Here is a 14,972-nt window from a genome sequence, read left to right as displayed (position 1 = left end):
GGGAGCAGAGGAAAGCATACAGGGGACCCAGTTCAGCTCACCAGTTGTGCCATCAGCGCTGAGGGGGCCATGACGCTTCTTGTCCCGGAGGCCATAGAGGAGGAACCGGTATTTGCGACCAGGGTCCAGAGGGCTGACAGTGACTGAGCGCTGGTGGCCCTCCACGGACATCACCCTCGGCCCATCCTTGTCCTTGAACTGGACCGTAAAAGAGTCAAAGTGGCCCTCGGGGACTGTCCAGGAGAGGCGCAATGAGTCCAGGGTGGGGTCTGTCACCCATAGCTCCCCAAGACGGGGTGAGGCTCCTGAGCTGTCGGCACTTTGGGCAGCTGACAGAAATGAAAGGTTCTTGTATTTATTTCCAAAATAACTCCCTGATTGCCTCCCCCTGAGGTTGGAAAAAATCCAGAATTACCCAAATAATCAGTGTGCCCCCAAAGTGTTTCCACTGCTCTCCTGTCCTTGATACCAGCTCCAGCTGGCACAGACCTCTCCACCAGACTAGTGTGGGGAGTGGACTTCTGTCTTGAGATTTCTCTAGGGAAAGAGACCCTGCAGCAGCTTCCCTCTCTAACAGCTCTTCCCACTAGCTAGAGACTATTTATCTGCAGGTGCAGCTCAACACAGGACTTATCTGTTTCCTTTCAGCCAGACGCCCTTATGTTGGGATTTGACTGGCTCCTGGAGAGATCCTAGGGTCTGGGAGAAGTCAGAGGGGCAGAGGGTTTCTGATAGGGGCAGAGTGCAGGTAGGGAAGGAAGGAGTTATGATGGATGTCAGCTTGGCTCTGCCTCATCCCTTTCTCATGCAGCACTGGCTGTACCCTGGGAATGAGAATTCTACAAGGCCTAGGGGAAGAACAGGGGCTGCCTGTGACTGGTGTGGCAGGGTGAAACGGGCGCTCAGACAGGGAAAGGATGGCTGTCTGCCCATGGAGCCATTGGGGCCTGGGAAGGTGCTGGCCTGCTGCCTTCCTGGATAGTGAGGACTCTGACGGCATTGTTATTGCAAGAGTTTTCTGGCAAAAGGGAGCCCCCAGGGACAGGGGAGGGCCTGGACCAAACCCTAGGAAAGGGGCATAGATAGACTGGGCCAGGCAGGCCGGGCTGGGCAGCCAGCCAGGGTTCCTCTGGTTCTAGTTTCTGAGGCTCCAGAAACAGGACAGAGTAAGAAAGGGGGTTTAGGAAAGGCAGACATGGGACCAGATGAGTCATAGTACCTGAGTGAGTCACAATGGTCGGGAGCTAGAGGAGAGGCAGTAAACCCCTTAGAGGTGATGGCTACAGGGGGCTGAAGCTCCATGTGACCCTGAGAGGCAGAGTCCCCTCAATGGTCCTTTTCCCAGTGTCCCCAGCCCTGAAGTGCATCATGGAATACAGCACTGATGACTCTTAGATTGAAACTGCTCAATGGTCTCTCACAGTTGGTGATGGGAAATTCGATGGCCTTGCTCATATAGGACTTGCTCATGTGCCATACCTGCCGTACCCTAGATATATCATACCTCTGCCCCAGCCTTCCCATTCCAAACTCCAGGAAAGGGCCCAAAGAGCTTTCCCTACCTACTCTACAGAGGGGGAAGTTATAACAGCAGAGGAAAAGATGCAGAAGACAGCAGCCCTGGAAACAGGGTCTCTGTCCTTTTCTGCCTTGGAAGGGGCAGGCAGCAGGACTTTCCAAGAGAAACTGTGAGGTAGAGGTGGACAAGGGAAGCTCTGGGAGAGCAAGAGGAACGCACGGTGTGAAGGAGGTCGGAAGGCCACATGGAGGACTCTCACCAGTCTTTGCCTCCACAGACACTGGGCCTCGTCGCTTCCCATCCTGGATCCCAAAGAGCAGAAACTTGTACTTGCGGGAGGGTTCCAAGTCGGGGACAGTGACCTCACGTTGGTCTGCGGCCACGGGCACCAGCTGGGGCTGCCCATCTCTGTCCTTGTATTGGACCACAAAGGAGTCGAACTCGCCCTCAGGGACCGTCCAGGAAAGGTCCACAGTGTCAGAGCTCACATCCGTCACTGTCAGCTCTCCCAGACGGGGCTCCATGGGTCGTTCAGGTGCTTCTGTGGCTGGGGCTGGTGGAAGAGGAGCTGTGATGGGGAAGACAAAGAAAATAGCTGAGATTTCTGAGGGAAGAATTCGCCCATCACAGACTCCTAGGCTCCATGGGCCTCAAGGAATCTACAGCCTGAGATGAGAAACAGTTCTATCTTTTTATTACAGACCTCTACCTGAAAAATGGTATTATCAGTGTGTGAACTGGAGGAAATCAGTTAGCAGTATAAGCAGTACCTGTGACTGTCACCAATACACTTTCACATCACCTTAGAATGGCTGCAGAAACTTCTAAAAATCACATACACTCATAGCCATTGTTTATTAAACTGTTAAATCTTGTTAATAAGTGAGCTAATAAAGAAGTCCAAGCCCCAAAGTGAATCCTATTGTCAATGAGTCAATTCTGACTCCCAATGACCCCCCTCCCCTGTGTGTCACAGAGAAGAACTGCTTGCCTGTCATTTTTATGGGAGCAGATCACCAGGCCTTTCTTCTGCAGTGCAGGTGGGTGGGTTTGAACTGCACACCTTTAGGTTAGTAGTTGAGTACAAACTGCTTTGTACCACCCAGGCTCCTTTATAAAGAGGGCCACTTTTTATTAAATCACAAATGTTGAGTTTTACAAAGTGTTTTGAGAATTGTCATTATCGGTGTAACTAGTTTCTTTTGCCATCCTTTGAATTTTATTTCCTAGATTTAGAAGCAATGTTCTGAGAAGGTTCTGTGGCTTTCCCCGGATGCATGGCTGGAGATGGTGAGGGCCTGTGCCAGGGAAGCCACTCAGGGCAGGAAGGACTGTGGAGAGAGGGCGGCAACCCAGAAGGATGCTGAGAGAAATGCAGCCAGAGTGAGGCGGGTGAGGTTCTCTGAGAAAAGATCCTAACTGTGTGTTGTTTAACCACAATTAAAAAGCATGACAGGCGGAGGTGGCAGCCATGTCCAAGTCAGAGTTGTAAAGAGCAAAGGAAGAAACAGCTGTAAACAATCAGAGTGTCTGCGTGCTGGATGTAGGTCAGATGGAAGGGACTCGTTCCCACCCTGGAGAAGCTGGGCGGGGATGAGGAAGGAGCTGGGAGGCGGGGCGGGGTCCAGCCTTGGGGAGGAGCCCGGGGGTGGGGAAGGACTTGTGGGGTCACTGAGGCAGGACCTGAAGGGCCCAGCCCCTCTGTATCTAAAAGGTAGTGGCTGAGGAGGGCTGGGAAGAGAGCTCTTGGAGCCTCTTTTCCCCTCACTCACCCGTCACGGCGACCACAGAGAAGGGACCCACACGTTGTCCATCATGGATTCCGTAGAGGTTGATCTTGTACTTGCGGGAGGGCGCCAGGTCAGGGATGGTGACCTCGCGTTGGTCTGCGGCCACCGACACCACCTTGGGCTGCCCATCTCTGTCCTTGTACTGGACCGTGAAGGAGTCGAATTCGCCCTCGTAGACAGTCCAGGAGAGGCCCACAGAGTCGGAGGTCACATCTGTCACTGTCAACTCCCCCATACGTGCCTCCTGGGGGGACTCAGTGGCTGGAGGAGCCTCTTCTTTCCGTTGTGGGGCTGTGACAGAGGTGGGGGAGGTGTTAGGAAAAGACTCTCATTTCTCTTGGCAGTTATTCTGTAGTTTTCTTGCAGTACCTACCTACAAGATGGATTTTATGTAAAACTATACTGATTAGCTAATCTGGCCACTAATCCTGCTCAATGTCCCTTCCAAGTGCCTGGAGTTGTGCACTGTAGAGGTGGGCTGTCAGCTGTCACAGAGACCATCTGTATGCCCATCACTCTAAATTCATACTTCTTTGTCCAGACAAGTCCCCTGAGCCCCACACTCTACGGCCCAGCTTCTTCCCTGGATGCCCCAAAGGTCTATCTAGGGCATGGCAGATATGACCATAAGTGGATGCCACTTGAGGGGGGTGGCAACGAGTGGTTTCTGTCCCTGATCACACTTTCCATATCCAGCTGTGAGAGGTCATTCAGCAATTTAAAACTAATTGCCATCAGCACTATTTTCCGTAGACACCCATCACTCAAACCCAACAAGTCCCAAACTGAGTCATGAGCTCCCCATAGCGTTCCCTGTCTCAGTAAAATAACAACTCCAACTTCCAGCTTCTCAGGCCAGAAGCCTCATGTCACCTCTGAGACCTCTCCCAGTCACATCCAGTCTGTGAGTACATCTCATTGATATGATATTCAAATCTCATCCCTCAGCATCCTCTCCTGGCACCACCTTCCCTAGCTAGACTATCTAAATAGCTTCAAAGTCACCCCTTTTCTCTGCCTTCACACACACCCCTTCACTGTCCAATCCATGACCCACCGCAACTGCCAAAAGGGTTTAAACTGGCTCCATCTGCCTCAGAGTAAAAGCCTGGTCTTTACAATGACCTAGGGAACTCCAGTGGCCTAGTGGGTAAGGAACTGTGCTGCCAAGCTAAAAGGTTGTTGTTGTTGTTGTTACGTGCTGTTGAGCCACTTGTGACTCATAGCGATCCTGTGTACAGCAGCCCTAAACTCTGCTCTATCCTGTGCCAATCACATTGCCCCTGACACCCACCCCGATTACCCCAGTCACTGAATCAATCCACCTCATAAAGGGTCTTCCTGTCTTGCGCCATCCCTCCACCCTCCCAAGCATGATGTCCCTCTCCAAGGACCTGTCCCTCCTTACAACATGTCCAAAGTATGTCAGACGAAGCCCCAGAATCCTTGCCTCTAAGGAGCAGCCTGGTTTAACCCTCTCCAGAATGAATCTGTTTGTTTTCTTGGCAGTCCATGGTACATTCAATACTCTTCTCCAGCACCACAGCTCAAAGGCATCAATTCTCCTTCTATCCTCCCTAGTCATTGTCCAACTCTCTGATGCATAACAAGTGATTGCAAAGACCATAGCTTGTATCAGACACACCTCAGTCTCCAGAGTGACACTATTGCTCTTTAGTACTTTGGAGAGGTCCCTAACCACAGGCTTTCCCATCGCAATGCGTGTTTTGATTTCCTGGCTACTGGCGCCAAGAGTGTTGACCATGGAGCCAAGCAGACTAAACGGGAGAAAGATGGACAATCTCCTTCCATGTGACTTACAGCCTCTGAAAACCTGCAGGAAGGTCGGCTATGAATTGCTTCTGTTACTTGACTTACAGTGACCTACAAGGCCCCATAGTCAGCCCCTCACAGCCTTCCCTCCACTCCAGTTCCTGCTGATCCACAGCTGGCCACCACATCTCCCAGCCTGCTACCTACCACCTGCATTTGTTTTTTTTTTTTTTCACTAAAGTCCCTATGAAACTTGTCAACTCACCTCTGTTGGGTCTTTCCTCAGCTGACACCGTCTCAGCAAAGCCTTGTTTCTGACTTGCACACACTCACCGTTTTATCTACTGGGTGTTGTTTTCCCCACAACTTTTAACTTACAGCCTCACTGATAAGAGGACAGACAGGTGGGTGCACCCTGCTACCCATCTCCCTCCACCAGAACCTGAGCTGTCAGGTGGAGATGTGGCCCTGTTCACGGCTGTGTCTCCAGGAACCACTCGCTCCACAGAAGGTGCTCGATCAACATGTGCTGAATTGGTGAGCAGCCTGGAGAAGGGATGGTAAAATTCCATCTCACATACTTTGCGCATACTGTCAGGAGGGATCAGTCCTTGGAAAAAGACATCATGCTGGGAAGGGTGGAGGGTCAGAGCAAGAGAGGAGGCCCCTCAAGATGGATTGATATAATGACTGCAGCAATGGGCTTGAGTATGTCAGAGAGGAGGAGGATGGTGCAGGATAGTTCCCATCCATTGTTCAAAGGATCGCTCTGAGTCACAGCCACATGAAAGCATAAACAGCAACAATAACTTAGGAGCTAGTTTATCCTCCTGGTGGAGGAACAATTTGGAAGAGCAGGATGAAAGTGGTTTGCAACTTGTGGAATGTATTCAGTGTTACAGAATCATATATGGAAAAACAGTTGAATTGGTGAATACTCTGCTGTGTACATGCTCAACACAACGTCAAATAATTTTTAAAGTTAGTGAAGGGGCTCTGGTGGAAAGGTGCTTTACGTGTTGTGCTGCTAACTGAAGGTCAGCAGTTCAAATCTACCAGCTCCTCTCTGTGGGACAAAAATGGGCAGTCTCCTCCCATAAAGACTGACAGCTGTGAAAACCTGATAACCTGAGTCAGAACAAACTTGACACCAGTGGGTAAAGCTAGTGGACAGTCTGTAAGTCTGGGTTGGAGAAGGCTGAGCTGCAGAACCTCTGGCCTCACTGCCCCAGAAGGAGCTGAGTCTCAGAGGCACCTCTCACCAGTGACAGAATCGGGAGAGTGGTCCCAGAGGACCACTGGTGGACTGGCTGGGTGGATGTGACTCCCAAGAGTTTGTTTGTCTGACTCAGAGAGATCTGCTTGAAATCCAACTAGTACAACACTGTGGACCAGTGAGGTTTCAGGCTGACAGGGATGGAAGAAGCTACAATGAAAGCCGAAGTTGGGGATGGAGAGGCTAAATTAATCATGTGCTTCAGGACAACCCCATAGGTTACAGAGTAGAATTGTTCCACAGGTTTTTCTTGGCTGTAATAGTTATGGAAGCAAATTGTTAGACTTTTCTTCTGCAGTTCGAATCATCAACCTTTAGGTTAATCGTTAAGGGCAAACCATTTGTACCACCCAGGGCTGAATAGTCGGCTATGAATTGGAACCAACTTGATAGCAACAGATTTCATTTTTGTTTGTCTGTTTTATTACGCATCTATGATGTGCTGGCCTTAGGTCAGGCATTTTCTTTTATTGTTTGCTAGCTTTATTAGTTCCTGTAGTATCCTTTTCCTGCTCATTTTTAGCCTCTGTACGTCCTTGTCCACTGCTTATCTGTCAGTTTATTGAATGAACTGTGGTGGCTTGAATGTTGCTATAATGCTACAAGCAGTGCCACCAGCATTTCAAATACCAGCAGGGTCACTCACAGGGACTAGGTTTCAATGGCGCTTCTTGGACTAGAACAGACTAGGAAGAAAGGCCTGGAGAACTATTTCCAAAAACAATTAGCCAATGAAAACCTTCAGATAACAGAGTATTGTCCAAGATTCCAACTGGCTTATGTTGGTGGTACCACAAGAAAGGACAGATCACTCTACACCAGATTTGGTAAAGTGAAGGGTCAACAAAAGTGAGGGAAACCCTTGATGGGATAAACTGACACAGTAGCCATAATGAACTCAAACATACCAATGATTATCAAAACGCATACGACTGAGCAGCATTTGTTATTATATATACAGAGTCATCACAAGTTAGAGTCAACTTCACAGCAACTAACAAACAACAACAAATGCCCATCCAAGAGGGAGAGAAACTTCCTTCTCATCAAGCCTTCCTCACTGACAGCTTGGCTTAACTGGAAAAAGTGAGATCAGAAGTACCCACAAGCATGACAGTCTATACGTAGCATTTAAGACAACTCTTTTCTAATTCAAAAGTGTTTCTAGCCAGCTCCCTGCATTTGCTCTCCAGGCAACATCATGTGCTTTGTGTGAGGAATCTGTCAGTTCTGCTGCTTCCTACCTGCTGTTGTGAGAATTAACACGGGTGCTCCATTCTTTCTTAAAAGACCACTTAAATTTTATCCAGATTCATGTCTTAAAGATATCTAGTATCTGAACATGGCCATACAGTGATTTTTCCCCAGGCAGTTTTAAAAACAAAGTCTAAATGAATGCATTTGAATGAAGTATTTCACAGCACTATGTTGTAACCAAATGGCTTTGTTTACTCCATGTTGAAGATGAGGAAGTTTAAAGAGGGGAGGGAACTTTTTTTTCAAAATTTCCCAGGCAAAATTAGTCATTTTTCCCCTGGGAAGCCAGAATGAAGCTTACTTTGTTAGATCTCCAAACTAATTTTTCTCTAAAACACCTCCTCAGTCAATCCTGACAGAACCCAATCTTACCCTGAGGACTCATGGAGATTCATGTGGCTGCTAGGACAGAGAAGCAGAATAAGGGTCACCCCAGGAGAACCCTCAGCAGCATGTTCCGGGCCTGGTTTGAGCTTCCATGCTATATCAGGTCCTGAGGGACTCAGTAGTTTTCCTCTTTCTGTCCTCCCAGTATTGGCAAAGGCAAAGGAATCGGTATAAAAGGTTCTGGAATATTTTACTTTATAGTACGAGTTAGTTTTTAAAAGGTATATCTTTCTGCACAATCGCCATGAGTTGGAAATGAATTGATGGCAATTAACAATTATGCTTCAGGGTATGTAAGTTTTGTGCCAGACACTGCCACCCCAGCCTCTCTACCCCTTTTTCCTAGATATCAGAATTCTAATTTTACTTGGGCAGAATTAGATCCACCACAAGGGGAGGAATCATGATGGGTTGAAACCCAAAATGGCAGTTCTGTCCTCCTTTGACTGGTGATTTGGATGAGTGGGTGACCAAGTTCTGGAAAATGAGGTGGAACGGAAAGTCTGTCAGGAAACTTGCAGAGAAGCAGAAGTGAAATTCTACACAGATAGAAAGCACTTTAGCTTTTCTCTGCTTTCCTTTGCACACTGTCTTTGGAAGGTTATATTTAGAGCTGAAGTAGCCATCTCAAAACCATGATCAATAAGATAATAAGAAAAGTGAGATCCTTGATGATATCACTGCACTGCTGAGTAATGCCTAACCACCTATCAACAGACTTCACGCGAACAAACAATACATGTCTTTAGGTCAGCTGTGATGTGACCTTAATTTTGTTTTATAAATAAGACACACACACGCAAAGAAAGAGAGAAAAGGTATGCCTGTTCCAGTGAACATAGGGGAAAAGATATACTGCTGTCATCAAGCTGTGCTGATCTGCAGGAGGGTCCCCAAAGCCTGGAGGATGCACCAAACCCAAACCACCTGAGGCCTTGCCTACTAGGCTGAGGCTCTATGAGGAGGTGTGAAGGGAGGGTACTTGCTGAAGTGGCTCTGTGACTGGGCCCACCAAGGCTGGTGAGAGAATATTTCTCTTTGCTGTAAAAAAAATTTTGAGCTACACTGAGGAAGAGGCTGATGTCTTATGTACACTCTGACCAACTAAGCAGCCAAAAGGGACAGAGGAGATGCTAGAGTAGGAGGACTATAATGATACTTATGGTGGCAAACACTGTGTCAGGTTCATTCTCAGTGCCTTGAGTCTGTCGCCTCATTTAATCCTCTCAACAATCCTGTGAGGTGGGAACCGTCATCCCGTTTTAGAAGTGAAGAAATGAAGCTCATAAAGCTTAAAGCATGTTCAAGGCTGTACTGCTGGTGCAGTCCCAATAACTTGCTCTGTTTTCTCTAATCACATAAACACTTGAGGTTCCAGGGGAGGAAGAGCATGACCATCCATGGAGGCTGGGGGAAGTAGGGGGAAGAAACTGAACCAGGCCCAGGTGCCCCCTTTACTCACCTGTCATGCCCATGGCAGACTTGGGGCCCACACGGTGCCCCTCATGGAAGCCATACAGGTTCATCTTGTACTTGCGCCCGGGCTCCAGGCCCTGCACGGTCACCTCACGCTCCTCACCCCCGACACGCACCAGCTGGGGCCGCCCGTCCCTGTCCTTGTACTGCACAGTGAAGGAGTCAAAGTGGCCCTGGGGGACGGTCCAGGAGAGGCTCAGCGAGTCAGTGGTGGATCCTGTCACTGTCAGCTCCCCCAGGAGGGGCTCCTCGGGAGTCTCTGGGACCTCTGTGGTGGGCTCTGTAGGAGTGGGGGTCTCTTCCATTTTATCTTCCAAAGGAGCTAAGAAGAAACATTTGGGTATGTCTTCTATATTGTATTCATAGACAGTGGGGTGCAGGCTGAGGGGGGATGGAGAGTTGAAGCTGGATTCCCCACCTCGGACTCTGCCCCTCCTCAAGGCTTTCAACTGTTCCCATCCCTCTGACCAAGTTAGGATATTGGAATGTTTTTCTGCTAAGACCTCCCACGAGGCCCTACCCTACTTTCTCTTTAACCTCAAGGAACAGATTGCCAAGGCAGGGCTTAGAGGCGTGGGAGAACGATTTAGAGAGAGGTGGGATATACAGAGGGCCCTGCTCTCCTCAGCTGACTCCTCAGATCAGGCTGCTGTGGGAAGTATCCACCACCACCTAGCTCTAGGCCTTTGCTCACTGGGAGCAGGGCCTCTGTGAGGTGGAGAAGTGGAGAAGACAGAGCCCTCTGTGATCTGTTCCTCTGTCCAAGGAGGACCTTTAGGGAGAAGAGATCCAGAGGGAAAGCAGGCAAGAAACTCAGGAAAGGATAGGGAGGGTACAGAGGTGAGAAGAAAATGATTCCTGGAGAGTGAGTGGCTTGAGGACCAACAGTGGATAATATTTAAATAACAGATTCAATGTACGTGATGCTATTCACAGAGTAACTCATTTAACCCTAGCAATTTATAAACTAATCTAAAAAGTAAAACCAACCTCAAACTCATTGCTATTGAGTCAGAATCTACTCAGTTTTCAGAGGCTGTAAATTACATAAGAGGAGACTGCCCATCTTCCTCCCATGGAACAACTGGTAGATTTGAACAGCCTGCCTTTGAGTTGGCAGCATAACTTCCTACCTGCTAGACCACAACAGTTCCACTTATAAAGTAGTTTATTATTATTTTTTTAAATTTAAAAATATTATTTGCATTTGACAGAAGTAAAAGCTGAGGCTGAGAGATATTAAAAGAACTTCCTCCAGGTACCACAGTTAGAGTCATAGCTGGGATTAGAACCCAGTCAGTTAAGCTTCAGAAGCTACTCACAACCATAATGCTACAATTCCTCTTGCTGTAGCAACCTCAATGCTACATTTCCCCATGTGCTAGGGACACAACACAGGACAAGAAATGGGGACATGGAGAGTGGAGTGGGTGCTGGATGAAGTGGATAGCCATTCAGGGGCCAGCAGAGCCTGGCTCTAAGCTGGCTGGGACATGGTCAGTCAAGTGAAAGAGGAGCTCTCTTCACCCTAAAAAGAGATGGAGGGAAGAGGTGCTCTTGTCCCTGGAACCTGCTGGCTCCAAGCAGAACAGCAATGGGTGTGAGGAGCAGACCAAAGCAGCTCAGAAATGACCACAGTAGAAAGAACCCAGCAAAATCCATAGCAAGAGAGGATGGTCTGTGGGTAGTTCAGCCTAGATGGAGGGGAAACTCCTTCAGAGAGGAAGTGGGGCCAGGAAAGCAATTAGAGCTTGGACAAGGGGTCTAGACTATGGAAGACTGGAAACAACTGAGGCAGAAAGAGAAAGGAGGCTTTGACAGAGTCAGACCAAAGAGAAGGTGAGATCTGTCGGAGCCCTGGGTCTGAGCCCGCTCAGAAGAGGATTGGAAGCTAGTGGGGGAGGCCCTGGCAGCCCTCACCTGTCACAGCCACAACAGACACAGGCCCCACACGCTGCCTGCCTCGAAGCCCATAGAGGTTCATCTTATACTTCCGTGCGGGCTCCAGGCCAGGGATGGTGACCTCATTCTCATCCCCACCAACGGGCACTGCCTGGGGCTTCCCTTGTGTATCCTTGTACTGGATAACAAAGGAGTCAAAGGGGCCCTGGGCCACCGTCCAGGACAGGCGCAGAGAGTCTGGGGTGATTCCAGTCACAGTCAGTTCCCCCAGGAGCGGCTGCCTGGGGGATTCGGGGTGGAGGGGCTCCTCTTTCCTCTCTGGAGCTGTAGAAAGAGGATATAACCAGAGCTGAAATGGTCTGAATTGGGGCTTGGACAAGACGGCACATCTTGAGGGGGAAGGGTGTCAGTATTTCATCACTTTGAGTACTAAGCTTTTAGGCAGCTGGCACAGCCAGGGTGTGACACACCTCTGGGTCCTGGGGAGTGGTTGGATGGATGGCAAGCGTTCAGCAAGCAGGGGCGGGAAGGAGGCTGGAGGCCCCTCAGTCTGGGAGTGGGGCCAGGACAGCCAAGTCAGCAGCCTTGCTGGGAGGCCTAGTGGTTTCCTGGCTGAGGTCAAGCATGCACAGGGCCAGGAGGGGACACACAGAGGCTTGGGTGGCTACCACTCACCAGTGGTGCCGTCAGCTATGAGGGGACCATGCCGCTTCTTGTTGGCTATTCCAAATAGAGTGAATCTGTACTTGTGGTCAGGGTCCAGGGGCGAAACAACCATTGTGCGCTCAGGCCCTTCTACTGGTACCACCTGGGGCCGTCCATTCCTGTCCCTGTACTGGACCACGAAGGAGTCAAACTGGCCTTCAGGGACAGTCCAGGATAGGCGAAGGGAGTCTGGGGTGGGGTCTGTCACCCACAACTTCCCTAGCCGGGGCAGGGAACCCAGCCTGGGGTCACTCCAAGGCACTGGAAAGAAGGACAAAGAAAAAGGACAGGTATAAGTTATACGCGAAGGGGGACTCCACCTCTCTCAAATGGATGCTGTGTAAGGTTGTGCAGGCTGTTCACGGTACAAAGGTGTGTGACCAAAGGATCATGCAAGGACTGAAATCCAGCCAGCACTCTGCTTGCCAAGTCATGTGCCCTGTGAGGAGTTCTGTCCACCTAGAGGAAGGGATGCTTCTTCCAAGGGCACAAAAGCACTGTGTAGACTAGACTGGCCATGACCATCAACAGTTGGGGAAAGGAGGCCTGGCCTTCTCACATCTCCTTGGCCAGGGAACTCTTCCAGAACAGCCTCTGCTGCTTCTAGGCCCAATTACTAGTTGTTTTCTCCACCAAGAAATGGTAGCACTCTTCTCGGAGTATTCTCCTTTGGAGGGTTCCAGATGTCTCCTGGGCAAGGAGGCCCACACGTGCGCTCCACATCCTCCCTCCTCCCTCCGTCCCTCCTTCTCCTGCCTGCCTCCTTCCTGAGAATATCTGCTTTGATGACCCCTGCCTGCATCGTCAACCCTTGAGCCTCTGTTGTCTGTGCCTTTAGCACTGAAACCTGCTCCTGTTCCCCACCGTCCAGCTGTTCTCTGCCCAGATTCCAGAAAGTGATGTCTGCACGGGTTGGAGCCATATACTCATCTCCATTACTAACCACAGCTCTACCACCAGGGCGTCTCCAGCCCCACCTCTCCACTGAGACAGTCAGGGAGGCCGATGGTGACCTGGACATTGCTAAGTTCTGTGGACACTGTACTCCTGGATCATCCTTAAAGAATCTGACATGCCTGACTGCACTCTCTATCTTGAGATCCAGGACACCACTCGCCCTGGCTCTGCCCCTTCACACTTAACCCCTCCCAGGCTGCCCCGTAGGCTCTTTGTCCTGTTCTGCCCTGAGTGTTGGCAGTCCTCAGGGCTCCATGGGCTCTGCCTTTTCTCCTCTTGATGCCCTCATCCTGGTCCCATCTCTTCTCTCCTCCCAGTGTCCATTCACACTGATGCACCCACATTCTTCAGGCCTTCTCTCTGGGCTCCAGCAACATGGGGATGACAGTGTAACTCCATGACTCTAACACTTCGTTACCCTGGTCTCTCTGTTCCTCAATTTTCCTCATCTGTAAGATGGGAATGTCTCAAAAGGCTGCTGTCAGAATTAAGTGTGATAATATACTTGAAACATTTTCAATGCATTTGACACTCGGCACTCAAAAGATGTTTATCTAAATGTCCTATAGGCCTCTCAAACTGCTCATTGCTGCCTTGGACAATGAGTGTGTCAAACCAGAAACCTGGGGTTTGCTTGAGCCTCCTTACTCATTTCCCCTTACCTTTCACACCTGACCCCCTGCCACCATCCCAGGCAAGCCATCATTATTTCTCACCTGCTCATGTAACTCACTTCTCTAGGCATCGTTAGCAGCTACTGCAGTTCTATTTACAAAATAAATATCAAAATCATGCCAGTCTCTCATTCAAAACCCTTCAAGAGAGCTCTGGTGGTGTAGTTCCTACTGACCACCTAAAACCCTTTAGAAGACCCCTATACCCCTCCATGAGACCTGAGCCCCTTGGCCTGCACAAAGACCCTGAGAACAGGCCCCTAAGCCCTCCACATGATGCAAGTCCTTCTAAGGGACACTCTCTGTTTGCCCTCCTCCACCGTGTTGCCCGCCTAACACCATTTCTCCATTCACAGTTGAACCTAGGCATCTCTTTCAGGTCACCTTCCTAGAGTTCCCAAAGCACCAGAAAGACCTCCTTTGGGGCTGTGCAGAGGACAGAGCTACTCACCCGTCTTGGCTTCAGCGACCAGAGGCCCATGCCTCTTCTTGCTGATAAGCCCGTACAAGACAAATTTGTACTTGCGGCCAGGTTCCAGGGAGGTAATGGGGAGTGAGCGCTGGGGCCCCTCCACAGGCACCTCCTTGGGCCCATCTCTGTCCTTGTACTGTATCACAAAGGATTCAAAGTTGCCCTCAGCGACTGTCCAATGTAGGAGCAGTGAGTTGGGGGTCACATCTGTCACTGTCAGCTCACCCAGGCGTGGCTGGACTGAAGGTGGTGTCTCTCCATCTCTGTCTGTCATGTGAGGGACAAAAGCAAAGAACCTTGAACTCTACCATCCCCTAATCTTCCTCTTCCTCTTTGCCCACCCCTGGACAGCTCCCTCCTTCCAGGCCTGCATTTCCCCCCAACTAATGTTCCTCTGTGATGAACCCTCCAGTAGAAGGGGGCATTTCCCCTTCTATCTCTTTTACCATTTGATGGGGGTTTCCCCCAAGAGTCTCAAATTTAGCATTATTTCTTAATAGAAATCCAATCTCTGGATCATTAAAAGCAATTGCTCCAAGCTTAATTAGACATACAAATTACAAATATTTAAGATCCTCTGAAAAGCACTCTCAATATTCCAATTGTGGCTTTTGGTCTTTTCCTTCCCACAGCTTTTTCATCCTTCACAAAGATCTCATTCAGTCTCTCTCCACCTAGGATCTTTAGGCAAGTTTCAGTTCCCCATGGTCTGTTGAGAGTTTCAAGTCTCCTAAATGCTGCTTCAGAGCACATGGAAGCCTTCCTAGATCACCTGAGCTTCTCC

The 14,972-nt window shown here is 49.6% G+C and overlaps 1 protein-coding gene across 1 annotated transcript in view; it reads right to left on the bottom strand.

Annotated features, from left to right (window-relative positions):
• Positions 1 to 14,972, bottom strand: part of TNXB (tenascin XB) — a 77,954-nt gene that overhangs the window by 48,827 nt on the left and 14,155 nt on the right. Inside the window, 7 exon segments of the mRNA XM_006896260.1 lie at positions 42 to 329; positions 1,779 to 2,087; positions 3,292 to 3,636; positions 9,465 to 9,800; positions 11,399 to 11,704; positions 12,056 to 12,346; positions 14,168 to 14,455. Of these exon segments, the coding sequence (XP_006896322.1) occupies positions 42 to 329; positions 1,779 to 2,087; positions 3,292 to 3,636; positions 9,465 to 9,800; positions 11,399 to 11,704; positions 12,056 to 12,346; positions 14,168 to 14,455 (2,163 nt within the window).

The sequence above is a fragment of the Elephantulus edwardii genome, unplaced genomic scaffold (assembly GCF_000299155.1).
Source record: "Elephantulus edwardii isolate Elephantulus edwardi_28Jun2011 unplaced genomic scaffold, EleEdw1.0 scaffold00184, whole genome shotgun sequence".
NCBI classification, from domain to species: Eukaryota; Metazoa; Chordata; class Mammalia; order Macroscelidea; family Macroscelididae; genus Elephantulus; species Elephantulus edwardii.
This window is presented reverse-complemented; position numbering and strand designations above follow the sequence as displayed.